Source organism: Myotis nattereri (assembly GCF_964212035.1).
Source record: "Myotis nattereri genome assembly, chromosome: 2".
Taxonomy (NCBI): domain Eukaryota; kingdom Metazoa; phylum Chordata; class Mammalia; order Chiroptera; family Vespertilionidae; genus Myotis; species Myotis nattereri.
In genome coordinates, this window is record NC_138076.1 from 90,575,420 (window position 1) to 90,591,583 (window position 16,164).

Here is a 16,164-nt window from a genome sequence, read left to right on the forward strand (position 1 = left end):
CTTTCTTACACATCATAGTCCCCACCAGGCCCAACCACTGCAGGCCCTGTGATGTAAGCCTGGTGAGATTCTAGATTTTAGGATCAGAAAAGGTAACCATAGCCCCAATAGTCTTTGGCCTCAAACTGCTTCCTGAGAGTGAGGTGGACACCCTGTTAATAAAATGTGTTGTTTCCACTTCTGTGAGTTGGCCCTTGCCAGGGTCTGGCACTATTTGGTTCCCTGGCTACTGGGGCAGATCTAATCCCCCGTCCACTAAACTTCCAGGCCAGTTCAGGACCCTGTGGGCCATCAGGTGGGAATGCTGGGGCTGCCTTACCTGGGAAGTGCAGGGAGTCTACTCCTGGTGCTGCCATGTGACACAGACACCCCACTGAGCCACACTGAGGCACACCTCACAGCCAGCATTATCCACGTCTGGACCTCTAGTCTGAGGAGAGCCAGGATGGAAGTGTTCCTGCCCAGGTAAGCAGCTGTGTTATTGTTGTAGGGGGCTCTGCAGCCTGATCCAATTGGTCAGGCTTGGATTAGAGAACCCAGGTGGTCTCACTCGAGGGTGTATCCTTAAACATTTGGCCAACTTGTCTAATGTACCCCTAGAGGTTAGGCCAAGGGGGAGTCACTCTAGAGTTTGGGTCCATTTCAGAGTCATTGCTGACTAGCTCATAACACAGGCTGAAAGGAACTACTTTCCTGGGGTCTTCTCAAGAAGAGCTACCATACCTTCGTAGGGGAAGACTGGAGCCCCCAGACCCTCACTCCAGCTTCATGCCACAGTTGGTTTTCTGGGCAGGGAAAGAAGGTCAGTGCAATTACATTGCAAGCATGTATCCCAAATCTTATCACATCCTAAGAGTACACAGCTGTCATTTTTCCAAAACAAAAGAGGTAAGATAGTTTATGTAATTGAAATACAGATATAATTCTAATCAGCAGGCAAATTAAGGCATAAAAATTTAAGACTAAGGTTTCTTTCTTTCATCTCTAAGTAAACCGAGGTGAGCCTTTCTTTAAGAACACCATATAGGTAAAAATGCAAACTGTTAAAAAGTTAAGTGATAGTGCTACATTTTGCTTTTCTAAAGCAAAACCTATTTGTAAAACTTATTACTTGTAAAGCAAAAGATTCCTCATTCAGCATCTTTAAATGATAAACTTCTCCATTATATTTGAAATCAGAGTAAATTTATAATTAGTTTGAAGATCAGCATGAAGTGAAGCCTGTTGTCTGAGGGTTCATTTTCAGCACATGGATTCTTCATGATCCTTCCCACTGGCCACTTGGGCCTCCTCTACGGACCAGGCACTCAGCCATGCTGAGCCAGAGGCCGTGGCCGTGCTCCCTTGAGGAGTTAAAAATAAGTTAAAAAAAAAAAGTGCAGGCACTGGCATAAAAACACCCCAAAGAGAGACCCAGTAAGTTAAAGACCAAGGTCTAAAGTGGTATCTGGCATAGCAAGGGCAGAAGAGCTACCATACCTTCACTGGGCCAGACTGAAGACTTAAGATAAAGCCTATCTCTCCAAACCAAATATTTGGATCCCAAATCAAAACACAAAGACTGGGTATTTCCACAGATCTCTCTGGCATACAGCAAAAGCAATGATAATCTTTTTGTTATATTTGATAAAAGCTCAGTGAAGGAAGAGGAGCTTTCAATGTTAAGAGTAGAAAGAAGCAATTTTTCAAAATGGTGGTGGAGTAAGTGGAAGCTACACTGACACTTTCCCAGGAGGTAAAAGACTTGTACTTAGGACACTGAGACAGAAGAAGATGTAAGCAAGTGGAAGAATATACCATGTTCATGGATTGGTAGAATTAACATCATTAAAATGTCCTGGGGAGAGAGGCTCTTCCTTTCCGCCTGGCCACAGCCATCAGGTAAACCAAGATGGGCGCTTACAGGTACATCCAGGAGCCAGGGAGGAAGAAGCATCCGATGTACTGCGCTTCCTTCTCCGGGTGCGCTGCCGTCAGTACCGCCAGCTCTCCGCGCTCTACAGGGCCCCCACCCCACGCGGCCGGACAAAGCGCGCAGCTGGGCTACAAGGCCAAGCAAGGTTAGGTCATATATCTGATTCATGTGCGCTGCAAACGCCCTGTTCCTAAGGGTGCGACCTACGGCCAGCCTGTCCACCACGGTGTTAACCAGCTGGCGTTTGCTCGAAGTCTTCAGTCTGTTGCAGAAGAGTATGCTGGACAGGGCTTGTGGACTAGTCTGTGATCTGGACTTTATTTTTTTTAACTTATTTTTAACTCCTCAAGGGAACACGGCCAAGGCCTCTGGCTCAGCGTGGCTGAGTGCCTGGTCCGTAGAGGAGGCCCAAGTGGCCCTCCCCCTCCCCTTCCCCCTCCCCTTCTCCTGTGGGGCTCTGAGAGTCCTGAATTCTTACTGGGTTGGTGAAGATTCCACATACAAATTCTTTGAGGTTATTCTCATTGATCCATTCCATAAAGCTATCAGAAGAAATCCTGACACCCAGTGGATCACCAGACCAGTACACAAGCACAGGGAGATGCGAGGGCTGACATCTGCGGGCGCAAGAGCCGTGGCCCCGGGAAGGGCCACAAGTTCCACCGCACTATTGGTGGTTCCCGCCGTGCAGCTTGGAGAAGGCGCAATACCCTCCAGCCCCACCGTTACCGCTAATATAAGTAATGTTTGTAAAATTCTTACCTAATAAACAATTTAGGACAAAAAATAAAATAAAATGTCCATACCACCCAAAGCAATATACAGAGTCAATGCAATCCCTATTAAAATATCAATGGCACATTTCACAGATCTAGAACAAATACTCCAAAAATTTATATGGAACCAAAAAAGACCCCAAATAGCCACAGCAATCTTGAGAAAGAAGAACAAAGTTGGAGGGATCACAATACCAGATATCAAGTTATACTACAAAGCCACTGTGCTCAAAACTGCCTGGTACTGGCACAAGTACAGGCATGTAGATCAATGGAACAGAATAGAGAACTCAGAAATCAACCCAAGCCATTACACTCAACTAATATTTGACAAAGGAGGCAAGAGAATACAATGGAGACAAGACAGCCTCTTCAATAGATGATGTTGGGAAAATTGGAGAGAAATATACCAAAAAAAGAAAAAGAAAAAAAGAAACTAGATCACCAACTTACACCATACTCAAGAATAAACTCAAAATGGATAAAGGACTTAAATGTAAGCCATATCAATACATTTCTTTGCATAGATTCAATAAGACTGGTTCCTAATAGTGGTTTTATTAATGAAAAACTTTGACTGGAGTATCATGTTTTAAAGAGCCCTGTCTGAGCTCTAAAGACTTAAAGCCAGTAAAAATGCCATGAAGAAAGCCTGGTATCCTGCTTGGGAGTCCTGAAGATGGCTGGCATTGGAGCGTCAGGCCCATGCCCTGCCATCACTGGCTGTTGGTCAGAGCAGAAGGGGAGCAATAAGGATGCCTCTGCGTCCCTGCGGAACCCACACACACTCTGGGCCGCAACGAGTAGGAGGGCTACTGAAATGGGCGTTAAAGCCTAGAGTGTGGGCTCAGGTGGAGTTGCTACAGGTGAGGAATTCACCTAACTCAGCAGATACTGCAGGCAGGCCTGATGGCAGCTGGATGGCTTGGCTTCCTGGCCCTACGGGGCACATTAAGATTCAACCATGAGATTCCAACAAAGGTGGTCGGTTACCATTCTTGTTGTGTTTATGCAAACATCAGGCCAAATTGAATACAGTAGATAAATTAATCTTGACTTGGTTTTTTGATAGCCATAGAGGAATTTTAAGAAGAAAAATCCTATCTCAATAGAAGTTGTTAAAGCTAAAATGTTTTCTTTCCCTTCCACCGGACCATTTGTTAAGCATATAGGGATAGTTCAGTTGATAGTTCTGTGTGCCCAGTATGGGCCTCTAGCAACGGTGGAATAGAAATGCAGTCCGTCTCATGATTGAGCCAGAAGTTCCAAGACAAAGGGGGGAATGAAAGGGTGAGGACTACACCCTCCATCCTGCTCCAGGGTAAGGGCTACACCTTCCATCTTATCTTGGCCATGTGCTCGGCAAGGCTTCTTCCCGGAAGCCCAAGCCTCTGCTAGCCACACCTAGGACTTCTTTAAACTAACCAATGACAATCAAGGGAAGTCGCCATAGATATGACCACATCCTGTGTAACAAGACACCAACTTACGCCTGGCCAATCGGCAGGGCCCACAGTCCTTTCTCCTCCCCTTACTCCAACCCCCCTATAAAAGCTCTCTCCACACAGAGTTCTCTCTCTCTGCCACTTGGCTTGCCGTTGCATCGGTGAGTGTGGTTGGGGAGCTGAACTAGTTCGAATAAAGACTCTGCTTTTGCATCGGAAAACAAAAACAAACAAGCAAACAAAAATAAATGTAAGCCATGAAACCATAAAAAGAAGAAACCATAGGCAGCAAAATCTCAGACATCTTGTAGCAGTATGTTTTTATTTTTATTTTTTTTTTCAGAATTTGTTTTTATTTCTTTTTTTTCTTTTTTTTTATTAATTAAATCTTTATTGTTCAGATTATTACATTTGTTCCTCTTTTTTCCCCCCATAACTCCCCTCCTCCCAGTTCCCGCCCCACCATCCGCAATCACTCCCCACCCACTGTCCTCATCCATAGGTGCACGATTTTTGTCCAGTCTCTTCCCGCATCTCCGACACCCCTTTCCCCCCCAAGAATAGTCAGTCCATTCCCTTTCTATGTCCCTCATTCTATTATAATCACCAGTTCATTCTGTTCATCGGATTATTTATTCACTTGATTCTTAGATTCACTTGTTGATAGATGCATATTTGTTGTTCATAATTTGTATCTTTACCTTTTTCTTCCTCTTCCTCTTCTTAAAGGATACCTTTCAGCATTTCATATAATCCTGATTTGGTGGTGATGAACTCCTTTAGCTTTTCCTTATCTGTGAAGCTCTTTATCTGACCTTCAATTCTGAATGATAGCTTTGCTGGATAAAGTAATCTTGGTTGTAGGTTCTTGGTATTCATCACTTTGAATATTTCTTGCCACTCCCTTCTGGCCTGCATGGTTTCTGTTGAGAAATCAGCTGACAGTCGTATGGGTATTCTCTTGTAGGTAACTGAGTTTCTTTCTCTTGCTGTTTTTAAGATTCTCTCTTTATCTTTTGCTCTTGGCATTTTAATTATGATGTGTCTTGGTGTGGTCCTCTTTGGATTCCTTTTGTTTGGGGTTCTCCGCGCTTCTTGGACCTGTAAATCCATTTCTTTCACCAGGTGAGGGAAGTTTTCTGTCATTATTTCTTCAAATAGGTTTTTAATATCTTTCTCTCTCTCATCTTCTGGCACCCCTATAATTCTGATGTTGGTACGCCTGAAGCTGTCCCAGAGGCTCCTTACACTATCCTCGCATTTTTGGATTCTTTTTTCATTTTGCTTTTCCGGTTGGGTGTTTTTTGCTTCCTCGCATTTCAAATCATTGACTTGATTCTTGCGCTCCTCTGGTCTGCTGTTGGGAGTCTGTATAATATTCTTTATTTCAGTCAGTGTATGCTTAATTTCTAGTTGATTCCCCAATATAACATCGAGGGTCTCATTAGTTTTCTTGTAGATCTCATTAAGTTTATCGGCGGCTTCTAAACAGTTCTTGAGAGACCTTAAAAGTGTGGTTCTGAACTCTAGATCTTCCATTGACAATTTTATCCTGTTTCTTTGTCTCCGCATTTTGTTATGCTTCCTTGGTGCACCCCCTAGTGGTCTTTGTTCGTGGTTTTATAGTTAAATCTTGATTGTTGTAGCTAATTCCAGGGAGGGTTTGACCTCCAGGCCAAGTGGCTATGAGAATCAGCTGTGTCAGCAGTGAGAGAACTTCTGTCCTCTAGGGAGGTGCTAATCTGGCGTTTGCCTGAGGCTATCTGGCAAATGCCTGTGTGCAGGGCTTGGGCGGGGCGGGTCGCACAGGATCAACAGGGTGGGCTGGAGAGAGCAGTGATGGCAGCTCTCAGTCCTGTCCCCAGGGGCTCTGCCTCTCTGAGTCCCAGCACCCGCTGCAAAGCTCGGAGAGAAAGCTGCACTCGCTCTGACCGAAGCCAGGCAGTCCCGCTTCTCCCGTTTGAGTCTGGGTCCCTAAAGACTCGCCCGGATCTGGAGCTCAGAGTCTGCGACTCCCTCCCGATTGAAAACGCCAACCGCGCCCTCTGCCGCCAGCCCGCTCCGCGCGCGCACTCCGCACCTCAGAATTTGACTTCAGCACTGCGCCTCCTCTGAGTGTCCGTATGCGTTTCTCTTTCCTCCTAGTTGTAGGACTTCCACTCAGCCAGCGTTCCAGTGGTTTTGGGTGATGTCCGTTCTGTCTTTTAGTTTCACTTTTGAAGTAGTTGTTCAAAGCAGCAAACTCCGGCGTTAACCTATGCCGCCATCTTGGTTCTCTCAGCAGTATGTTTTTAGATACATCTCCTAGGGCAGTGGTCGGCAAATGGAGGCTCATGAGCCACATGCAGCTCTTTGGCCCCTTGAGTGTGGCTCTTCCACAAAATACCATATGCGGGCGCACACGTACAGTGCGGTTGAAACTTCGTGGCCCATGCACAGAAGTCGATATTTTGTGGAAGAGCCACACTCAAGGGGCCAAAGAGACGCATGTGGCTCGTGAGCTACAGTTGCCGACCACTGTCCTAGGGTAAAAGAAACTAAGGAGAATATAAACATAAAAACAGAAAGTGTCTGCACACCAAAAGAAACCATTAATAAAACAAAAAGGGAGCCCTCCAGGAAAACATACCAGCATTTGGTAATGATACATCTGATAAAGGGTTAATATCCAAAATACATAAGGAACTCATACAACCTAACAAAAGGAAGACAATCTAATTAACAAATGAGCAAAGGAACTAGAGAGACATGGACATACAGATGACCAAGAAACATGTGAAAAAATGCTCAGTCTCTGATCATCAGAGAGATGCAAATTAAAAGGACAATGAGGTTTCACCTCACACCTGTCAAAATGACTACCATCAGCAAATCAACAAATGACAAGTGCTGGTGAGGATGTGGAGAAAAGGAAACCCTAGTACATTACTGATGGGAATACAGACTGGTGCAGCCATTATGAAAAGTAGTATGGAGTTTCCTCAAAAATTAAGTATGAAACTGCCATTTGACCCAATGATTCCACTTCTAGGAATATATCCTAGAGACCCGAAACACCAATTGTAAAGAATATATACACCCCTATGTTCATAGCAGCACAATTATAATAGCTAAGATCTGAAAATAGTCTAAGTGCCCATCAGTAAGTGAATGGATAATAAAGCTGTGGTACATTTACACCATGGAATACTATGCAGAGAAGAAAAAAAAGGATCTTTTACCCTTTGAGGCAGTATGGAGGGACCTAGAGAGTATTATGCTAAGCAAAATAAGCCAGTCAGAGATAGCCAAGTATTACATGATCTCACTCATATGTGGAATCTAATGAACAAAATGAACTGATGAACAAAATAGATCCAGAGACATAGAAGCATAGAACAGACTGTGGAATCTCAGAAGGAAGGTGAGGGAGGGAGGGAAAGTGGGTGGGTAGGAAGAAATCAACCAAAGAACTTGTATGCATAGATGCATAATGCATGGACACAGACAATAGGGTGGTGAAGACCTGGGGCAGGGGTTGGGGGGTTGAAGCAGGCTAGAGGAGGTCAATTGGGGGTGGGAGAAGGAGACATGTGTAATACTTTCAACAATATTTTTTTTTAAATAGAGAGAAATGCAACCTGGTGCAGAAATTTGCCACAGTCTTTCTAGAATTAGGAGACAGATAGCTGACCTCATCCTGGAGCAGCTGATGTAAGGAAGAGGCCTCAAGGAAATGCCCACCTCCATTGAGAACTCTCCACTGTCATAGATTCTGCCTTCAGGACTTCCAAACTTAAGGAATAACCCTGAAAAACACTGAAGAACAGGGAAGGGATGAGAAAGCAGAGATCATAGTAACACAAGTATTAGTTAATACTTGACCTCACTCTAATAACTTTTATTTTAATCTCCTTGAGATATCAAGGCTGCTGTCTAAGAAGAGTAGTTTTTAGAAAAATTAGGCTAGTTTAGGCACAAAACTCACCATTTTTTTAAATAGCTTTCAATCCTGTAGGGAATAAGTAGAGAAAGAAATAAAACTGCCAGCACCGGTTTGGCTCAGTGGACAGAGCGTCGGCCCGCGGACTGAGGGGTCCCAGGTTCGATTCCGGTCAAGGGCATGTACCTGGGTTGCAGGCACATCCCCAGTAGGGGGCGTGCAGGAGGCAGCTGATTGATGTTTCTCTCTCATCGATGTTTCTAACTCTCTATCCCTGTCCCTTCCTCTCTGTAAAAAATCAATAAAATATATTTTTTAAAAAAATTAAAAAAAGAAAGAAAACTATTTTAGGTCTAGATTTGGGTATAAACCTTTGGACCATGGTAGACACAAGTCAGCTTTTGGGCAAGAATTTACCTGTAGCTCCATAAATAATTTATTCACCTAAAGTCTAAAGTGAGCCTGTATTTTTTATTTAACAAGAGCAAAGACTTCTGAGCACTGTGGGTAGCAATGCAAAAATTGTGTGGTGATGAGACATGCCTTTGTGTTAAACATCACCAAACAGGCTGTCCCAGGTAGATCCCGGGAAAGGATCTGGGGTATTTATCTAAGGCAGTGATTCTCAACCTTCCTAATGCCGTGACCCTTTAATATAGTTCCTCATGTTGTGGTGATCCCCAACCATAAAATTATTTTCGTTGCTACTTCATAACTGCAATTTTGCTACTGTTTGAACCGTGATGTAAATATCTGATATGCGGGATGCATTTTCATTGTTACAAATTGAACATAATTAAAATATAGTGATTAATCACAAAAACAATATGTAATTATATATGTGTTATCCGAGGGTCTTAGGCGACCCCTGTGAAAAGGTCGTTCGACCCCCAAAGGTTGAGAACCGCTGATCTAAGGCGTCCCTTGAGATAAACTTAAACCGTGGAGGTGTTGGGACATTCAAGTAGTTGCTAGCGAAGAGGCTGCTCTATGCAAGCAGGACCAAGGGCAGGCCTAGGACCGAAAAGACCAGAAGCTTTAATTTCAGTTTTAAGGGTACACAAAAAGATTCAACTATCTGCCAGAGGAATTACACCACATGAAACATATGCAATTGCAAATCACACAACACTTTATTACTCGCAAAAGTTCCTGATGCTGCGGGTACAGGCTTGATGGGATCCCAGTGGTGCTGTCCTCTGGGGTCCGGCAGCTGGGTTGATCCGGTCCCAATGCAGGGGGCCAGCGTTCCTCACCCAAGAGATTGGTCACATCTCGATCTGGAGGTACTAGCTGTTCTTCTGTTGTCTGGCAGAGAGAGGAGCATGGAACAGCATTGCTTGCCAGACTAGCAAAAGGACGTGCCTTTGTGGTGGTCTGGACAGGTGAGCACAGTTGGCTGGTCAGGACCCACTTTTAAAGCCTGTTTCGTACCCGCAGCAGTCCAGGTGCCTATCAATGAATTACATCAATGCACACATGTTAATCTTAAACAGGGTGAGGGGCCACATGTGGTTATCTAGGGAGAGTACATCACTCACTCAAATGATTATCTTAGCAAGTCACTCTAAGTCAGTAATCGAAGTTCAAATCCTTATCTATGGGATACACACGATTCAGGCAGTGGGAAATGTGTCAATATCACACTCTAGGTTTCAGGAAAGTTAACTCAAACATTTTTAAATCTTTTTAACATTTTTATTTATTTTTTAATTTAATTTTGTTTTATTTCTTAAAGTATTACAAAGAGTATTACATATGTCTCCTCCCCCACCCCATCCTTAACCTTCCCCCGGCCTCCCCGAACCCCCCAGTGTCTTGTGTCCATTGGTTATGCTTATATGCATGCATACAAGTCCTTCAGTTGATCTCCTACCCACCCACCCACCCCAACCCTCTCCAGGTTTCCCACTGTAGTTTGACAGTCTGTTCAATGCTGCTCTGCCTCTGTATCCATTTTTGTTCATCAGTCTATAATGGTCCTTATTATCCATAAATGAGTGAGATCATGTGGTATTTCTCTCGGCTTCCCAGGGGCCGTTCCAACCTCACCGGGGCCGTTTAACATTTTAGACATTTTTAAGCTTTTTTAAACATTTCTGTATTTTACTACAACAAGGGAAGAAGTAAATTGTCAATGAATTGTGATGTTTAGCTTCCAATGTAATCTTTTATTTAGAAAAAATAAAATAAAATAAAATGTATACAAACTATTAGTCTTCATTAGGAACATCAGCATACCAAAAGAATAATCAAGAAAACCAACAATGCTGTTAACATGGGTCATTTACATCCAAAATGAAGTAATGCCCCATAAGACAGACTAATAATGTCAAATATATAATTGTTACATGAATAAAACACTTACTTATTAGTTCAACATAGTAGGAACCTAAGCATGAACATTGTTTTTCTAACATTAGAAGTGATATGTGTATTTTTAAGAATCAGCAGATCTCATCGATCCAGAATGAGTTTTGCCCTTCCTTCAAGGAGCTGCTGATCATCATGGTATATGGCTTGTGTTTTTTACTAAGGAAGTTTTCTTTTTTTAAATTGAGATATAATTCACATGCCATACAATTTATTCTTTTTAAATGTACAATTCAGAGTTTTTTAGCATATTGTCAAAGTTGTACAACCATCACCACTATCTAATTCCAAAACATTTTCATCACCTCAAGAAGAAACTCCAAATCCAATAGCAGTCACTCGCATTCCCCCTCTTTCATAGCCCTAGGCAACAAGTAATCTACTTTCTGTCTCTATGAATTTGTCTATTCTGGACATTTCATAGAAATTAAATCATATGTAGCCTTTTGTGACAACTGGCTTCTTTCACTTAACATGTAGATGACATGGGATATCCACTTTCACCCTCTTATTCAACATAGTACTGGAAGTCCTAGCCACAGCATTAGTTTTTTCAAGATTTATCCTTATTGTAGCATATATCAGAACTCCACTCTTTTTATAACTGAATTAGAGGCCTGGTGTAAGAATTCCTGCCTGGGTGGGGTCCCTCTGCCTGGCTGGCGATCCGGGCCGATGTGTTTTATTCATGTAACAATTATATATTTGACATTATTAGTCTGTCTTATGGGGCATTACTTCATTTTGGATGAAGTAATTATACACTTAAAATGGCAATCCAGACTGGCCGGCCGGGGGGAGGGACCCGGAAGGTTGGTCTGCTGTGGGAGGTTGACTGTGGGAGAGCTCCTGCGTTGACCGTCTGCCCCCTGGTAGTCAGTGTGCGTCATAGCAACCAGTCAACCAGTTGTAATGGTTGCTTAGGCTTTTATATAGAGAGATAATATTCCATTACATGGATATACTACATTTTGTTTAGCCTTCCATCAGTTTATAAACATTTAGGTGCCAAGACACTTTAGGCTTGTTTCCACTTTTTGGCCTCTATGTGCACATTTTTTTTTTTTGTGGATATATATTTTCAATTGTCTTGGGTATATACCTATGAATGGAATTACAGGATCAAGGGTTAACTCTACATTTTCCATTTTGAGGAGCTACCAGACAAATTCACTAAGGAGCTGCACTATTTTACAGTCACCAGCGAATATGAGGGTCCCAGTTTTTCCATACCAATGTTAACACTTGTTGTTACCTATCTTTTTTTTTAAGTCCCTCTTCATGTTAAATGGTACAGAGTTTGAGTTTGGCATTATAAAAAGTTCTCAAGTGACTAGTGGTGATGGTTGGACAACAACGTGAATGCACTTAATGCCACTGAATTATACACTTAAAATGGTAAATCTTACGTTGTATATAGTTTACTACAATTTTTTAAAAGTTCTTTGTGGAGGGAGTTCAGGGGTTATCAGGCACCGCGGAAGCTACTGCCACCGCCTCTGCGTTTGATCATTTGCAATGCCAGGCTTTGAGAACTTAGACACGGATTTCTACCAGACAAGTTACAGCTTCGGTGGCCGGTCACAGCAGTCCTATGACTGTGGAGGAAGGGACTGAGCGCGCTGCGCATTGCCCTGGAGTGTCTGGCTGTGGCCACTCGCAAGGTCCGTACGTCCCTCCCGACGTGATGCGGCCGCCGCTGCCATACGCCAGGCAGATTCCCTGCCAGCTCCGGCATATACTCCAGCTGCTCCCCAGCCACTCCATGGAAACGGCTTTGAGGATGAACCACTTTTACTGGAAGAATCAGGTATCAATTCTGACCACATCTGGCATAAAACACTAACAGTGTTACACCCATTAAAAGTAGTAGCAGATGGCAGCATCGTGAATGAGGCTCATCTGGCAGGAGCCATGGTGTTTTGTTTTGCCTTTGGAGCCACATTGTTACTGGTAAGATTTTAATCTCAGTGTGAGATTAAAGAACAATCTTTAAACTTTCGACCAAGAGCCATTTTTGAGACTACTTTTATATCAAGTCTTTGATGTATTTTGAATATATTGACTTGCTTGAATTGGTACCTATTCATCATATCTCCATGGATAATAGTTATAGTATATACAGAAATCATTTCTTGTTCCAATAAGTGGTACAAGTATTAGGGGAAAACAAAAAATAATAAATAAACAATATGCGGCTTTGTTCCTTTATCAGAATCCCTTCTTACTTTTCAGAGATTGATAAAAAAAATTTTAGCCTATTGGACTTTTATTTATTTTTTTAATCTTCAGACCTTGGATAGTGTTTCTTGTGATGCTGGTGGTTATTTTTCTATATATTACTTTGACTTTTAATGAATGGAAATATTAAAGAACAAGAAGTGTTAGTCCCTAACTCCCACATCCCTAAGAATGATAAAACATATTGAAATGAAACGTTGTAAAGATAATTATTAATACTCATTTTATTTTACCTAATGTGTCTGAATTAGAAGAGATAAATGGTGTAATGAATAGCAGATGTGGTTTTTAATCAGAGCAGCTGGGCATGAACCCAGTACTCCTTCTCTGACCTTGAGCTCTAATAGATAATTCTGTGCTTTCTACCTAACAAGATTGCTTGTGAGAACACTTTGAAAATTTTAAAACACTGTGCAAGTATAAGGGTTTATTACTGCGACATGAATGAATTCATCAATGAACTCAGCTGAGCCTTTTCAAACATCTACATGTTCAGTCAAGTATTTATAAATAAATATTTAGTCTCACAAAAACCTCCAGGATTTTTTTCCATTTAGCATAATTTATAGGGGAATTCTTACAATTGAGTTTTAAATGTCAAAAATCTTAACAAACCGGGAACTTTTTGAAGGCTTCTCTGAAGACTGATTTTAGTGATAATGTGACATGAATATGATGATAGAATGTTTGCCTACATAGCTTGACTCATGGCACTACGCTGCAATTTACCTAGCCTTTACTGTTCTACGTGTTTGTTGTTTGTTTGTTTTTGGTAAAAGGACTTTATAAATCAACCAGCAACTTAGAAAGAGAAAGAAAATAACAGTATCTTCTGTTATGTTCCTCTCGTCTAGTTGCTACTTGGTTTTCTTTTCCCCTCCTCTTTCTATAGGACCCTCGCTTCCTGCTTACCCTGCTTTCATCCCCTAGCTCCTCTAACACACATAAAAGGAATGATGAAATTATTTCCACTGTTAAAAAGATTATGGTTACATTTGCCGATGAGAATACATTGCTTTGGAGTAGTGGAAAAAAAACCCAAAAAACAAAAGTTCTTCATGGCGAGAAGGGAGATAGAAGACAAAGACTACTTTCCCAAATTATGAATTAAAAAGTAGGGATATTATAAAGCTTACCTTCAGGAACTGTGTGGTTATTTTTGGTTATGTTAGTGAGGGTGTATTCACCTGCTCTGCCCTGCAGCAACGCGCTCCGCTGTGCTTTGGCTTCCTCCTCAGGCTGGAGGCAAGACAACAGCTGCCCATCTGGCCTCATAACTGTGTGTAACAACAGCTGTAAGAAGAGAAAGTCCCCATCTTTTTTTATTGTAGCCATCCTAGTTGATGTGAAATGGTATCTCATTGTGACTTTCATTTGCATTTTCTTTTCTTTTTTTCTCAAACTGTATCCAGCTTTATTAAAGATACTTTTCATAAACAATCATGGTATTTCAGGCAGGACATGGGCAGACAATCGTTAACAGTATACAACAACTTCAAACTCCCTTCTTCAATGAACTACCAAAATCAGAAAACCACTATAAAACCCAATGAAGTCTTCATCTGATGCTCTGAACAGGGAAAGTTTAGAGTGAGGGTTGACATTTCACATTAAGCATGTTGTTTAACAACTTTTCACAAGCCGACCCTGACTTTCAGGAAATGAAATGAAAATGGCAGAGAATATCAATCTGTAGATCCACAATCTAAAAAGGAACTGCTGCTCTTTTGAGGGATGCCATCTCAATAGTGACACTGGAAAGTCCAGATTGCCCAACATACTGGAAATCAATTTTTTTGGGTCAGGTCCCAATAGGTCTCTGGGCTTAAGAGAGCCAAAGTCTATGCTTAAAGTGGAGAGGGAGAAAAGGACATAAAAACAAATTTTAGTTTTCCCACATGACAAGGTGTTTGTGCCACGATGGCTAATGTGTGTCAACATCAAGAGATCCCTCCTCCCAGGAACCAAGAGGAAGTTTCTCAAAACTAGAAGGGAAAGGTATCTCCCCCCCATGCCAGTCCAGCTTTGGAGATATTCTATTAGTACTATATGTCCTTCCCCGCAAAAATAACAATGAAGTGTTCTGTGTGCTAACAACATAGCTTAAAAAAAAAAAAGTAAAACAAAATTCTGCATTTTTATAAAACTTGATAAAAAATAGTATTTCAAACTGTACAGTCACCAGAAATACACAGTTATCAAAAATGCACACACTTCACTTGGCATCTCCAGCACCTTCAGCTTTCTGTGCCTGGTCTGTTTTGGCATCTCCATTTTCTGCAGGATTATTCCCATCTTTGCCAGCATCAGCTTTCCCCTTTTTCCCTTTCGGTACCTTCTCTCCCTTCTTTGCAGGGGCCTTTTTAGGCTTGGGCTCTGGCTTTGGAGGAGCAGGTTTAGCTGATAACCTGGCGGATCTTCTCTGTGGCTCGTCCTTCACCTTGGCTTTATCTCCTTTAGCATCCCCTTCAGCCTTTCTCTTGGGCATGATGGCGATGGTGGCGGGACGTCCGAGCGGGACACGGGGATGCAGCAGCGCGCGAGCCTTGCTCGGTCCGGGGATCGATCTCGTCTCCTCTCACTGCTCTGCATTTTCTTAATGACTAATGATGTCAAGCATCCTTTCATGTATTTGGTGGCTATTTATATACCTACTAGAGGCCCGGTGCACAAAAATTTGTGCACTCAGGGGGAGAGCGGGGGTCCCTCAGCCCAGCCTGTGCCCTCTCGCAGTCTGGGACCCCTCGGGTGATAATGACCTGCTGGCTTAGGCCTGCTCCCAGGTGGCAGAGGGCAGGCCCAATCCCTAGGTGCAGCCCTTGGTTGGGCTCAGAGCAGGGCTGATTGGGGAGTTGGGGCGCCGCCCCCTGTCATGCATAGAGCAGGGCGGAACAGGAGGTTGCGATGCCACCCTCAGTCACGCTCAGGGTAGGGCCCATTGGGGGGTTGGGGCACCACCCCCTTTCACACTCAAGGCAGGGTCGATAGGGAGGTTGCGGCGCCACCCCTTGTCATGCACAGAGCAGGGCCAATCAGGGGGTTGGGGCGCTGCCCCCTGTCACTTCACAGAGCAGGGCCCATCAGGGGGGTTGGGGCTCTGTACCCTGTCACACACAGAGCAGGGCGGATCAGGGGGTTGGGGTGCCACACCCTGACACACACAGAGCAGGGCCGATCAGGGGGTTGGGGCACTGCCACTGTCACACTCAGGGCGGGGCCGATCAGGGGGTTGGGGAGCTCCCCCCTATCAGGCACAGAGCAGGGCTGATCAGGGGGTTGGGGCGCTGCGCCTTGGCACACTGATCCCGGTGCCAGGAGGCCTCGCAGCTCCGCTGATCCCAGTGCTGGGGGGCATATTACCCTTTTACTATATAGGATAGAGGCCTGGTGCACTGGTGGGGGCTGGCTGGTTTGCCCTGAAGGGTGTCCTGGATCAGGGTGGGAGTCCCCACTGGGGTGCCTGGCCAGCCTGGATGAGGGGATGATGGCTGT

The 16,164-nt window shown here is 43.4% G+C and overlaps 2 protein-coding genes and 1 pseudogene across 3 annotated transcripts in view; 2 read left to right on the top strand and 1 right to left on the bottom strand.

Moving 5' to 3' along the window:
• SERPINE3 (serpin family E member 3) overlaps window positions 1-16,164 on the top strand; it is a gene marked incomplete at its 5' end in the record, with an annotated part of 61,052 nt that overhangs the window by 13,589 nt on the left and 31,299 nt on the right. Inside the window, 1 exon segment of the mRNA XM_081083906.1 lies at window positions 273-465. Within this exon segment, the coding sequence (XP_080940032.1) occupies window positions 273-465 (193 nt within the window).
• Window positions 1,892-2,650, top strand: LOC308514132 (large ribosomal subunit protein eL15-like; annotated as a pseudogene). Its single transcript has 2 exons — window positions 1,892-2,208; window positions 2,366-2,650. The product of its transcript is annotated as a large ribosomal subunit protein eL15-like (transcript).
• LOC308513650 (non-histone chromosomal protein HMG-17) lies at window positions 14,073-15,252 on the bottom strand. The gene has a single exon (XM_081083841.1). The coding sequence runs from the start codon at window positions 15,158-15,160 to the stop codon at window positions 14,888-14,890; it is 273 nt and encodes a 90-aa protein (XP_080939967.1). The 5' UTR covers window positions 15,161-15,252; the 3' UTR covers window positions 14,073-14,887.